This window comes from Centrocercus urophasianus, unplaced genomic scaffold, assembly GCF_019232065.1.
Source record: "Centrocercus urophasianus isolate 14NV4802_14NV808 unplaced genomic scaffold, USGS_Curo_1.0 seq_383, whole genome shotgun sequence".
NCBI lineage: Eukaryota > Metazoa > Chordata > Aves > Galliformes > Phasianidae > Centrocercus > Centrocercus urophasianus.
This window is the reverse complement of record NW_024884959.1, coordinates 36733-48827: the sequence shown is the minus strand read 5'-3', so window position 1 is coordinate 48827 and position 12095 is coordinate 36733. Positions and strand designations below refer to the sequence as shown.

The 12095-nt window shown below is 59.8% G+C and overlaps 3 protein-coding genes across 3 annotated transcripts in view; all 3 read right to left on the bottom strand.

Moving 5' to 3' along the window:
• Window positions 1–435: 435 nt before the first annotated feature.
• PTGES3 (prostaglandin E synthase 3) lies at window positions 436–3845 on the bottom strand. Its single transcript, XM_042832562.1, has 7 exons — window positions 3703–3845; window positions 3506–3575; window positions 2897–2995; window positions 2618–2707; window positions 2132–2194; window positions 1723–1747; window positions 436–1255 (listed from the first exon to the last, which is right to left on the bottom strand). The coding sequence occupies exons 1-7, from the start codon at window positions 3828–3830 to the stop codon at window positions 1236–1238; spliced, it is 495 nt and encodes a 164-aa protein (XP_042688496.1). The 5' UTR covers window positions 3831–3845; the 3' UTR covers window positions 436–1235.
• A 3939-nt stretch (window positions 3846–7784) lies between these two features.
• The window catches only part of NACA (nascent polypeptide associated complex subunit alpha), an 8898-nt gene continuing 4587 nt past the window's right edge, over window positions 7785–12095 (bottom strand). Inside the window, exons 3-8 of the mRNA XM_042832557.1 lie at window positions 9513–9598; window positions 9325–9402; window positions 8737–8883; window positions 8355–8483; window positions 8015–8137; window positions 7785–7919 (exon numbers count right to left, since the gene is read on the bottom strand). Coding sequence (XP_042688491.1) covers window positions 7905–7919; window positions 8015–8137; window positions 8355–8483; window positions 8737–8883; window positions 9325–9402; window positions 9513–9598 — 578 coding nt within the window. The 3' untranslated portion in view covers window positions 7785–7904. The remainder of the gene's footprint in view (window positions 7920–8014; window positions 8138–8354; window positions 8484–8736; window positions 8884–9324; window positions 9403–9512; window positions 9599–12095) is intronic.
• Window positions 9976–12095, bottom strand: part of LOC122167760 (nascent polypeptide-associated complex subunit alpha, muscle-specific form-like) — a 4132-nt gene continuing 2012 nt past the window's right edge. Inside the window, exon 2 of the mRNA XM_042832556.1 lies at window positions 9976–12095. Within this exon, the coding sequence (XP_042688490.1) occupies window positions 10744–12095 (1352 nt within the window). The 3' untranslated portion in view covers window positions 9976–10743.

The window sequence follows — 12095 nt, the reverse complement described above, 5'->3', positions numbered from 1 at the left end:
GAGCCCCGCGCTCCGCCCGCCCGACGCGGCCCGCAGGGGGCGGGCCCTCGGCGCGCGCTACCGCCCACCGCTCGCGCTCATTGGGTAGAAGCCGACCCGCGCCTCCCGCTCTAGCGTTTCGATTGGTTGGACGCGCCCCGGCGCTCGTCGCGCCCCCTCACGATTGGGCCGAGTGCCCGACCGTCTAGAAACGCCCCGCGCTGATTGGGCGCTGCGAATAGCGGACTGGCCGGAAGGGGTGGGAGCCAGGCGCCGGAAGCGGCGGCGCACGCGCTCTGCGTGTGTCCTTGGGCCGGGCGCGCTGACCGCCGCCTCCCGCCCCGCTCCCGGCACGCGGACATTTCCCGTGCCGCCGCCTGCCGCCATTTCGGTCTGCGGCACCGGAAGCGGCGCCCGGAGCCCGCGGCCGCGCAGTCAGAGGCAGCGGAGGCAGGGTGGAGTCTTCAACAGTTTATTAGAAAGAATGTAGACATTAAAAAAATTCCCACCGCTCTGAACAGAAATTGAGGTTTGTCAGCCTGGCCGGGTAACAAAGAGCCCCGTCGGGTAGAACAGATGTTGTCACTTGCTTCCATACCAGCAGTGCAAATACATTTGGTCTCACGTACAGATCCACAAGCAACGACGCGGCCCCACGGATCCATGGGGTGGGGGTGGAGTTTGGGCCTCACCCCTCACGGCGCGGGGCACCAGGACACACACAGCTAACCATTAAATAGCAAACAGAGAGAATTTTGTTTCCTTTTTAATAAAAACATTAGTGGAACACACCTGAAGACACCACAGAGGTATTGCGCAGCTTGTTCAAATTTTGGTGAGCCAAATCCAAGAAGAGTTTTTTTGTTCCGGGCACAAAAGTCAGATTTAACCGTGGGCCACAAGGGGGAAAAAGCCAATCGAGCACAGGACGCAAGGCCTGCTCTGCTATTAGGTCTGCTACGAGGCAAGGAGGCTCTGTAAACTTTATTGCGACTGTTCCGGATCGATTGCCCATACCTCAATTGGTTTTTGGAAGTCTGGAATTCATGCATAACGTCATTTATTGCCTCTCGTGGCTTAAGACTGCCCCGCACAATGGTACACACCTACCATCAGTGAAGCCATTTAAAATGGACTGAAAAAAATGGGTTAAAGGATGCAATATCTCCCCTTAGGGCTATCAACTCAGGAATTCTTATCTCAATTATGAAATGTGATGAAGTTCTTTCCCCAAACCCTGAAGACGACAGTTTTCTTTACTCCAGATCTGGCATTTCTAAAGAGGAGAGAAGAAAAAAAAAAAAAGTATTAGTGTTTATAATAATACCAGCTGCAACAAAAACAAAGCCACCAACCGCCATATTGCGGCACGGGCAACGTGAGCAAGCAGACAGAGCCCACAGCCAGGAAAGGCACAGAGCAGCTCAGGGTCTCTGGGCTCAGCGCCGCAGAGGCGGCTCTTCACAAGGAAGCTCTGCGCAGGGCAGGAGTTCAACTGCGGCAGCACTGCAGGCTCTGACGCTCGCCCAGCGGGGCTTCAGCAGCCCAGGAAGGCCGCAGTGCTGCACACAGGCGTGCGAAGGCTTCGCAGAGCAACATCCCACGTTGCGGGGAGGCGCCGGCATCAGCTGGCAGCCCGGATTTCGTGTGACCCCAGGGCAGCGCAGCCGGCCTGCGCAGCTCCTCCAGCCCCGCGCGCGCGGAACGCTGCACAGGGGCAGAGGAAGGCGGACGCCGACTTACTTTCATCATCACTGTCTGGTGAGTCCTGCAAAGAAAAATGACAGTAAGTGGAGCAGACGATGCTTGCGGGCACCTTCAGAAGCTCAGAGCAGCAAGCCTGCGGTCAGAGCATCTTCCAGGGAAGCACGGGTTCTTCAGGACAGGGCTTGGCCAAGTTTCACCAGCAGCTGCCTGCAGCCACCAAGCACTGCAGCACCAGAGCTGCCTGGGACACCGCAAGCCCTGGTGCGACTGCCCACAGCACAACCGAAGGGGCAAACAGCTCCTGCTGCTCAACTGCAGCACTTCACAAACAAGGTCTGGCATCATTTATACTTAGAACTGTGCTGAAGTGGGGAACGCAAGCTTGACTTCAGCAAGTAGCACTGAACGCGCAGCCAGACCCCCCCGGCTACCGCAGAGTACTCACATCATCTGCCCCATCTACTTCTGGTAAGTCTACATCGTCATCTCCACCCATGTTGTTCATCATCTGTTTTACAAAGATAAAAGCCACAGAGTGAAGCCTCACAAACAGGACTAAAACCCCATAAAGCAGCTTAAAACTGTGATAACCAACAGCCACCAGGTTTTTGACAAGCCTTGCTGCTGCTATGCAGAAATTACAAGGTGACCGACACCAGCGGGACACGCATTCATTCCACATTTGATAACGAGCTGCAGTGCCAAGAGCCCACAGCACGACTTCAAGCAACTGCAGTCTGCCCCGAGCTGTAACTTCCTGCCCTGAGCTCCCCTGCTCGTCAGCACTGCACCAAGGGCCTTCCTCCCTGGGTGAGACGGCAGGGAGCAGGAGGGAGGCAGAGGAACAGAACTCCCTAAAGCCGTCTGTCTCTGCCTGCCCGCACACCCAGCCGAACAGAACCCAAACCTCCCGGAATTCATCTTCCCATACCTCAGAAAAGCGATCAAAATTGGACATGTCTTCATCTGAATCATCTTCCCAGTCTTTCCAGTTGTTGAAATCCACGCTGAGCCAGTTGAGCTGTGTGTTAACACACAAAAATGGAAGACAAGCTGTCAGCACACAGGAAGAGAGCTGCCAGCGCTGCCATCCCAACCAGCAGCAAAGCAAGCGGCCTGCAAACGCCGCACCATTCCAACACCACCCCACCCCCAAAAACAGAGGGGCCATCAGGACTGCTGCTACGGCCACCAGGGGGATGCAACCCACCTTTGCCCTCTCTTTTGTTAACCTTGGCCATGCCTGACCAGATTCTCCTTTTCGTAAACAACACAAGATAGATCTGTCTGTTCTTTTATGCTTTGATTCCTGGGGAAAAAAAAACAAGTAGATATTGGTTAGTTTGGTAATCACTGCCACCACCACGAGCTTGTAGCATTCATTGTTTTGAGCCTTAAGTTATCCTCTGTCCTGAAAAGCACTGTCTGTTCCTAAAGCTACTTCCAGTATTGTAAGGAAGCTGGTCCTTAGAGCGCAGAGCGCTCAGACACACGAAGTCACCGCGTGGTGTTTGTCAGAACGGCTCCATTACGAGCAGATCTGCATCAATCCAGACATCAGTGCTTCGCTTTTAATCACAACAGTGAGAACTGTGAGCAAAGGCAGCAGGCGAAGCAGTGCTGAGCGCCTGGGGCTCCCTGAGCAGAACTCCGTCCTGCCCCAGGGTGGGGAGGACAACAGGAAGCAGCAGCAGCTGGGGAAGCAGCTCTGCTCTGCAGGGTGCAACTCGCTGCAGGAAAGGCAGGCGTGCGTGAGGAAGAGCTGAGCGTTCTGCATGCGGCGTTAAGAAGGTGCAGGAGAGCTGCAGAGGATACTTACATTTGGATCAATATTATTAAAAAGGTCGATTTCGTTTAAATGCTTAAAGTTATCGCTTCCTCCAAGACAACTGGAGAGAGAAGAAAAAAAGCACTCAGCAGGGAGCAAACGGCACCGATCCAGGCTGGCAGCAGAACTGGCTGCTTCCAGAGACGTCGCCCAACAGCAGCGGCTGCGCCGAGGCGCCCAGCACCCACCTGAACGTGAGCTTGGACTTTTCAAAGTTTACATTGACATCTTTGCTGTCCTCCACGCAGAACTCCACGAAGACGTAGTCCCTCCGGTCGTACCACTTGGCAGAAGCAGGCTGCCTGCAGACACACATCAAGATGCACAGGTCAGGGCCGCTGCTCGCCTTCAGCTTCCCTCTGTTTCCCCGAGGCACAGAGCAGCCCGAGTCAGAGCGCATCTGAAAACCTTCTGCCTGTTCTCAGCTACGAGCTCACCATTAACCACCTTTAAAAGTGCATTTAAAGCTGACGAAGAGACACAAAGGCTGAAGAGAAAACAGGCTCAGAGCTTCAAGTCAAACCCAGCTGGAATCAGTACCACCAAACCAGCACCGTTCTGACCAGGTTTAATTTCCACACCTGCATCTCCAAGCCGGCAGCCCTTGAGACAGGGCAACTTCTGCCCTCCTGCAGCCAGCAGAACAACACTGTCAGCCCACAGCTGCACAAAACACTGCAGGTTCCTCAGCTTCATCCTGCTCCACCTCCAGGTGAGCGGCAGCATTTGAGTGCACGCAGCCCCGGCCAGGGGGGACCAGCAGCCCTGCTGACAGCTCCCACACAGCCAGCCCCCCCAGCACAACATTCCAGCGCTGAGCACGGGGACACCCAGCAGGAGCTGCTGTTGCTATGTGTCATGGTTCACTATGGCACAGTGAGCACGGACGCTTTGCTCCCAGGCCGCGTTCCAGAGACGTGAGCAGCACTGGAATTTCAATGTTTTGGGCCCAAAGTTTCCTGTTCTGAACCCAGTGGTCGCCTCTTTTGGTATTTACAGCACAGCTCCAGGCAGTGAAGGCACACCAGGACGCACGGAACACGGTGCTGCTCTCTGCAGCATCTTCACACCGCGAGGCGCTCGGACTCAGCACTGCACTCTGAAGCATTACGGCACAAGAGCCCAAGCAAAGACGGATTAAGTTTCCAGAATGTTCCATCAGGGTGACCGCCGCTAAGCTTCCACAGCAGATCTCAGCTCCCAGCCCCTTCAGCTGCCGGCACCGCGCTCACCTGCACTGCGACCCGCAGCCACTGCTGCGAGCCAAGGCAGCCCACAGCCACTGCGAGTTCCCTTCCGACTGCGAAGAGCTGGGACCCAGCTGCTGCGATTCGGCTGCCAAAGGCGAGTGAGCAAAACGAGCACCAGGAAAAGGGCTGCTGGGGAGGAAAGCAGGCGGCCCTCAGCCGTGCGCAGCGAGGCCGAAGCGGATCCACTCCGCGGCCATCCCTGCACTGCCCCAAGGCGGTCCGCTTTCAGTTTCTCTGCCTGCAGCCGCGAGAGCAGCAAACACCGCGGGTGCCCACAGCCCTGCAGAGCTGCACGCAGCAGCCACCGCTCCGCTAAGGGACAGAGATCCCGCACCCCGAGCGGCCTGTCACCACAACAGCAGCCTCAGTGTCCCCGCCAAGCGCGGCGCCGGGGCTCCTGTGAATAGCGAGGAGCCTCTGCACGTGCTGCAGTGCCGGCGGAGACGTCCCCGACCTTCCTGCGAGCTGCACGCGTTCCCCAGTCGTGCTGCTGCAGCCCAGCCCTGCTGCTGGGATCTTTATTGAGATGCAGCGTTCGGAGGCACCATCAGCACTGCTCTCAGAGCCTCCAAAACCTCACCAACTGCACTACGGCTTAGCAGAATGAACTCGTGTTCCTAACGGCAAACTTCTGTTACCTCCCCAGACGCTGAAATACCTCACCGTCCCACATCAGAACTGTGACAAAGTCTCACAGGAAGGAACCACTCAGCGATTTTTCCCCCCCTCTCAGAACAGAGGCCTTCCCCGGGCTGCTGGATGCAGCACTTGAGGCAGGACTCAGCATGTGAATAGGGCAGCTATGCAGGAATCCCCACCAGAAGCCACCACCCCATGCTGTGCTGCTGCCCACACCACGACTGCTGTGCGCAGCCCCTGGGCGAGCAGCGCAGGTGGTTCCCCCACAGCCTCGCAGACCCAGAACCCATTTCCTCACAGCATGGGAAGGATGTCAGGATCGTTAAGCAAAGCCCTGCGCTTCCTCCTCGCTCAGCTGAGCTCATAGTATGAGAGCAGAATAAATTAATTGAACATTACCTCAGCCTTATGCCAACATTGTCAACTCGAGTGTGTGCTCTGGTGACGGATCATCCTCCTGTCCTGACCACACTCAGCTGCTCCAGAACAGAGCAAATAAACGTTACGTCCCACCCAGCAACAAACTGCCAGGCACAAAGCAGTGCCCAGTGCAGCAATGGAACCCTCCCCAAACTCCTGGTGGGCTCTCATCACCACCCACAGATTCCAGGAACCTCCTGAACAAACACCGCCACTCTACACCTCTGTTGGACCCTCCTCTCATCATGGAATCACAGAATGGCCTGGGTTGCAAAGGACCACAATGACCATTGAGTTCCGACCCCCCGCTGTGTGCAGTCGCCAACCAGACCAGGCTGCCCAGGGCCACATCCAGCCTCCAGGATTGGGGCATCCACAGCCTCCTTGGGCAACCTGTTCCAGGGCCTCACCGCCCTCTGGGGAAAAACTTCTTCCTCATATCCAACCTAAACTTTCCCTGGCTCAGTTTAAAACCATTCCCCTTGTCCTATCGCAATCCAACGTGGATGGCATCACTGCAGCACTGCGCTGGGTTGAGAAGCCCCCTCACCCTTTGGTGGGCACAGCTGGGGGGGATCCTCACGCCCTGTGCCCCCGGGTTGAGCTCAGGTCACACTGGGCGCTGCTTGAGGCCATCCGGGATGTTCCCAAAGCTGCCCACGTGCTTTTTCTTACCCATTCTGCACACTACAACTCATTGGGAAGGCACATTCCTGTTCTGCAGAGCACCCTGATGGTTACAGACATCATCTGCCGGACAAAGATTCTCACCCCCAAACAGGATCACAAGAAAACCTCCCAGCTCCACATCCAGCGTTACAAGTTCTGCTCTGCATACCTACTTCGGCTTTCATCTCCCAGCACCACGTGGGCCCTGTGAGCACAACCCCGGGCGCAGTGCAGCAGCGCCGAGGTTTCGGGATGAGGCACTCCTCAAATGTTACACAGAGCACTGCGATGCTTTTCTCCTTTTCAATCACATCCAGCAGCGCCGGAGCTCAGAGCGGGGCCACGCAGGTGCTAAGGGGCAAAACCACGCCGCTCCCATCGGACGCATCGCCGAGCAACCGACGTTTATCTGCCCCAAGCGCCGAGTCTGGGACAAATAAAATCCGTCGGAACGGCGCCGCCGTTCGCATCACTTTCAATCACCGCGCTTCTATCGGAACCGAACCCCCAACGGCCCAGCCCCGGGGGCTCAGCGCTCAACGCGGCCCGGCGCCCCCCCGCCCCGTCCACCCCCTCCAGGCCCCACCCCGGGCCGCAGCAGCGGGCGGCCCCGCCCCGGTGCCCATTCATCGCGCGGCGGAGCGGCGCGGCTCGGAGTGGCTCCCGGGGCCTCGCGCGGCGCCGTGCCGGGACAGGCCGCGGATTGGGGCCCGCCGCGCGGCTGAGCGCGGAGCTCCCGGCCCGGCGCGGCGCGGCCCCCGAAGGTCAGCGCCGTTCACGCGAAGGCCCGGCCCGGCCGCGGCGCGCCCCGGAGCGCTGCGACCCCCCGACCCCCCCGGGGCCCCACATGGCGAGAGGCGTCGGCGGCTCCGGCTGGCGCTGCTCGGGGCGGGGGGAGGGGCGGCCCGTCCGGCTCCGGGGCGCTCCGGTCCGGTCTGGCGGTGACGCGGCTCGGTGCGGCCGAGGGCTCCGGGCGCTCCGCGGGCTCCGGGCTCGGCGCGGCCTCGGCTCCCACGATGCTCCGCGCGGCGGCGGCGCCCAGCGTCGGTGACGCAGCAAAATACCGCCGCGCCGATTCGGCCGCCTTCGCTGCGCATGCGCATGCCCCGCGTGTCGCCTCCCGCGCGCGGGCCACGCCCCCTCCCCGTCCCCCCCCTCGCGGGCGCCCGCTCCCTCCTCCCTTCTAGCAGCTTCTCGGCGCGCATGCGCACTGCGCGCGCCGTCGCGGGGGGCGGAGTCGGCGGTTGCCATGGAGACGGGGGGCGTCCGAGAGAAGCTGCGCCTTCACTCAGTGCGGCTCTATCAATTAACTTTTATTAACTGATAGAAACAGTACAAATTTTAAATTTAGGTTCCTTTAACTCTTCTCTGAAATACCAAAAAAAAAAAAATAGGCTCCTCCATCTGGACGGCTACATCGTCAACTCCTGCGGAGAGAAAGAGGCGTCAGCAGCCCCCCAGTGACCCCCAAACAGCACGGGGGAATGGGGGTGCAGCCCCCCCCCGGCACTCAGCAGCTCACCATTATAGCGTTTACGATGTCGTTGCTGTTGTTCTTCAGGGCGCGAACTGCCTTTGCTCGGGACACGTTGGCCTGGGACATGACCAGCTCGATGTCTTTCACCTCCACACCGGTTTCGTCAACCTAAGGACACAGAGCGCGGGTCTGACTGCAGCCGAGCACCGTTTGCTCTGAGCAGCCCCTGCTGTGCCGCCCTAGAGGCACCCTGCTGCCACTGAGGCAGAGGTGGATGGAGGAGAACTCTGTGCCCGCACACAAATCCTGCTGGCTGCCCATCAGACACAACCACGGGCAGGAGGTGGATGGAGCAGCCCTGCGGGGCCGTGTGGGGAAGGCTCACCTCTTCTTCCTCGCTCTCCTCCTGCACGGTGGGAGTCTGTGTGTTTTCTTGGATGTTTGACACAGCTTCTCCTTGCACTTTGAACTTTTCGGCAGCTGCCAGCTGGGCCTGCTGGGACAAGTCTTCAATCTGGAGGAGGGAAGGAGCAGAAGTAAGGCCAGGGCTCAGATGGGCGAGGCTGAGCTCAGGAGCACCCACACGCAGCAGCCCCACAGGGATGCAAGACATTGGTGTGGGTTGTGGGCCTGCCTGCACCACCCCAGGGCACAAATAGGGGTGCAGGCAGCAAGGACAAACCCCCAGCAGCCCTCACAGCTCTGCAGCCTGCCCTGCTGCTGTGAGCATGGAGGAGCGTGGCTGCCTGGCACGGCAGTGAGCTCACCTTTGCTTCTCCAAAGACTATATAGGTGTCTGATGCTGGGCTCTTGTACACGTCTGGTTTTGTGATGACAAAGAGGATGTTCTTGGATTTGCGGATGGTGACTCTGGTTACTCCTGTGACCTGGCGGAGGCCGAGTTTAGACATTGCCTGAAAAACAAATGAGAAAGAAAAGCGGGGGGATGAAGAGGTGCTGAGGCAGCTCAGGCCGTGATGAGATGTGTCCCCTCATCAGACATCCCCAGGTTTTCAGACTGACACAGCGCAGAGTCCGGGAGGAAACTCAACCCCCAGGACAGGCGAAGATCCACGCCATGGATCCACACCATGAGCTGGAGCCACTCCAGACGCAAGGATTTTGCCTGTGAACAGGGACATTCCCTTGACTAGGGGTTTAATGAAGACAAAAAGTCATACAAACCTCTTGCAGCTCCACAGACCCTACTGCTGCAGTGCTGGGTGGGGAGGTGAGGAGCTGCTGCCCCAAATGGCTTCCCAAAGCAAACGCCAAGCACTTGGGGAGGGGTAATATGCCAGACCCAAAGCCAGAGGTTGTCCACACGCACTTCTGCCCATCTGCCATCCCCTTACCTTCCGTGCTTTCTTTTCACTCCGGCTCTGTTTTGCTTTGCTAACAGGTTCTTCATCTATTTCAGCTGCTGCTGCAAGCTGCAAGAAGAGCAAACAGGAGAGCGCTGTGAGAACCAGGCAGAGCTGGCGGGGCGCAGGGCTCCTCTGACCCCGCAGGCACAGGGGTGGCTCCTCGCACCCCTCCCTACCTGTGCCTGCTGTGTCGTGGCCTGTGTGGAGTCGTGCTCTTCGAGCTCTGGTACAGACTCATCGCTGTCAGACTCTGTTCCGGACCCTGCAGAAACGAACACGTCACAGTTCTCAGCTCGGCACCTTGCCAGAAGCTGCAGGTAGCTTCAAGGGACGCAATCAGATCATGGAACCCTAATGCCTTGGTGTCAACTGTCGCTGGGGGTTCCAGGTGCTGACACAGTTAAAAAGCCCCAAGTGAAATGCATTGCCATTAAATACGCTTGAGCAGCACCTGGTGGGAGGAGCTCTCCTTGCAGCCACGAGCAGGGACAGCGGCGGGCCACTCAGTGCCACCGGCTCAGCGCCTCCCGGCTCTCAGCACGGTGGAAGCTGCCCAGGAGCGGCCACAGCAGGGGGTTGTGACCGGCCAGGCGGTGCCCTGTGGGGCTGCCGGAGCTCTGCGTGGGCCCAAAGGCTCGCTCCAACGCCAAGGCCCCTGACCAAAGCCTCGGCCCAGGTAGGGCAGCGCCGCCCAGGGCTGTGAGTCAGCAGCAATGCTCTCAGAGCTCCTCAAACCTGTTCAGCAGCTGGTGCTGCAGGAGCTGAGACACGGCACTGATTCAAGACCCAGTCCACCAGGTCCCTGAGGCTGCTGCACCTCTCTGTGACTGGATGACAGGATGATCCGTACTTAGTTTGAAAGCTCTCATCAAAGAGCACCATTTTGGACACTCAGGTCGGCCTCTCCACCAGCTCTTGCTGCTGCAGCGCACGGAACCTTCCAGAACACTGCACAGCTTTGCCTGCCGTGCAGGAAGGCACAAAGCAGAGCTGTGTGTCTCCAGCCCGCAGAGCAGGCTGCCGGTGTGCGCGGCGCTCTCTCATGCAGCCGTTACCCAACTTCACGCCTGTTTCCTTCTCTGGAACCACGCACACAGGAGCCCGCACAAAGGTCCCTGCGGGTTGCTGGGAGATGCCAACGCCCCAGGATGGAGCTGGCACCAGCACGGCCCCCAGCTCCGCACTTGTGGGGGACAGACAGCGGGAAACACACAGCCAACACCGAGCCCACGCAGCTGGGCACAGCGCGGAGCAGCTCTTCCCGAAGCTCCAGCTCAGGCAGCAGTCCCAGCACGCACACAGCTCACACCGCGCTCCGTGCCCGAGGACACTGTTAGTGACAGCAGCCTGCAGGCGCCGTGCCGAGCGCCGCAGAGGTGATGGCACAGCCTCGGCCCCCCACCCCCCTCAGCACGGCACACGGACGCACCGGGCGGCACGGGGGGCACTCGGGGCCCGTGGTGGGTTAGTATCTGGTGGGCAGCCAGCGACACTCCATGCACACGGCAAACCGTGCTGACCAGCAGTACCCTTGTCGTTCTTCACCATGGGCTGCTTAGGAGCGGGGGCCTCGGCTGCTCGGGGAGAGAGGTCCACCAGGATGGGCTGCAGCGGCGGCTCGGCAGCGGGCACCTCGGGGGGGATCAGGGGGGGCAGGTCATCATCGTCATCAACTGCAGCACTGGCGGGAACGGGGGCCTTCACGGGAGGCTTGGTTGGGGACGGACGTGGGGCCTGCTTGCTGCCTTTATTGGTGGGGGGCTGCTTCTTGGCAGGGGCAGCATTCGGCACAGAAGAGGCAGGAGGGGTGGCCTCTGTTTTCTGGGGCGTGGGGGCAGCACGATCGGCTGCTGGCTTTGGGAGGGCACCAGGAGCCCCCGGGGCTGAGGCAGCAGCACCTGGAGCCGGAGGCAGCGTGCCAGGGGCTGCCGGGCTGGCAGGAGCTGCCTTGGCTGCAGGGGGGGCAGAGGGAGCAGCAGGGGCTGCCGTGGCAGCAGTGGGGTTCTTGGGAGGTGCTTTGGCTGCAGCAGGGGCAGAGGAATTAGACTGAGTGGCAGTGGGGCTCTTGGGAAGTGTTTTGGGTGCAGCAGGGGCAGAGGGATTAGACTGGGTGGCAGTGGGGCTCTTGGGAGGTGCTTTGGCTGCAGCTGAAGATGCTGGAGCTGCAGGGGCAGGGGGAGCAGATGGGGCAGCAGTGGGGCTCTTCGGGGGCTTTTTGGCCGCAGGGGGGGCCGCTGGAGTTGGTGGAGCTGTGGCAGGAGCAGAGGGAGCAGCCTGGGCAGCAGCAGGGCTTTTGGGGGGCTTTTTGGCTGCAGCTTGGGCTGGTGCAGCAGAGACAGAGGGGGTAGCAGCAGAGCTCTTTGGGGGCTTTTTGGCTGCAGTGGGGGCAGCTGGAGCTGCAGGACTTGGTGGAGCTGCTGCAGCAGAGGGAGATGATGTGGCAGCAGCGGAGCTCTTAGGGGACTTCTTGCCTGCAGGGGGTGCAGCTGGAGCTGCCAGCACAGGTGTGACAGGTGGGGAGCTGGCAGGGACAGAGGGGGCAGCAGCTGGGCTCCCAGGAGCTGCTTTGGCTGCAGAGGGGGCAGCTGGAGGAACTGCAGGAGCTGGTGCAGCAATAACAGGGCTCTGGGAAGCCACTTTGTTGGCAGCAGGGGCAGCTGCAGCTTGGGGAGCTGCAGGAACTGCAGCAGCAGAGACAGAGGGCGTAGTGACTGGGCTCTGGGGAGCTGCTTTGGTGGCAGCAGGGGCAGCTGCAGGAG

Coding starts and splice junctions, on each gene's coding strand:
- PTGES3 (XM_042832562.1), bottom strand. CDS start 3,830: ATGTGTGTCTGCAGGCAGCCTGCTTCTGCCAAGTGGTACGACCGGAGG. Junction 2,996..3,505: donor TTAATAATATTGATCCAAAT/GTAAGTATCCTC, acceptor TTTTTTCCCCAG/GAATCAAAGCATAAAAGAAC. Junction 2,195..2,617: donor ATTTTGATCGCTTTTCTGAG/GTATGGGAAGAT, acceptor TTTGTAAAACAG/ATGATGAACAACATGGGTGG.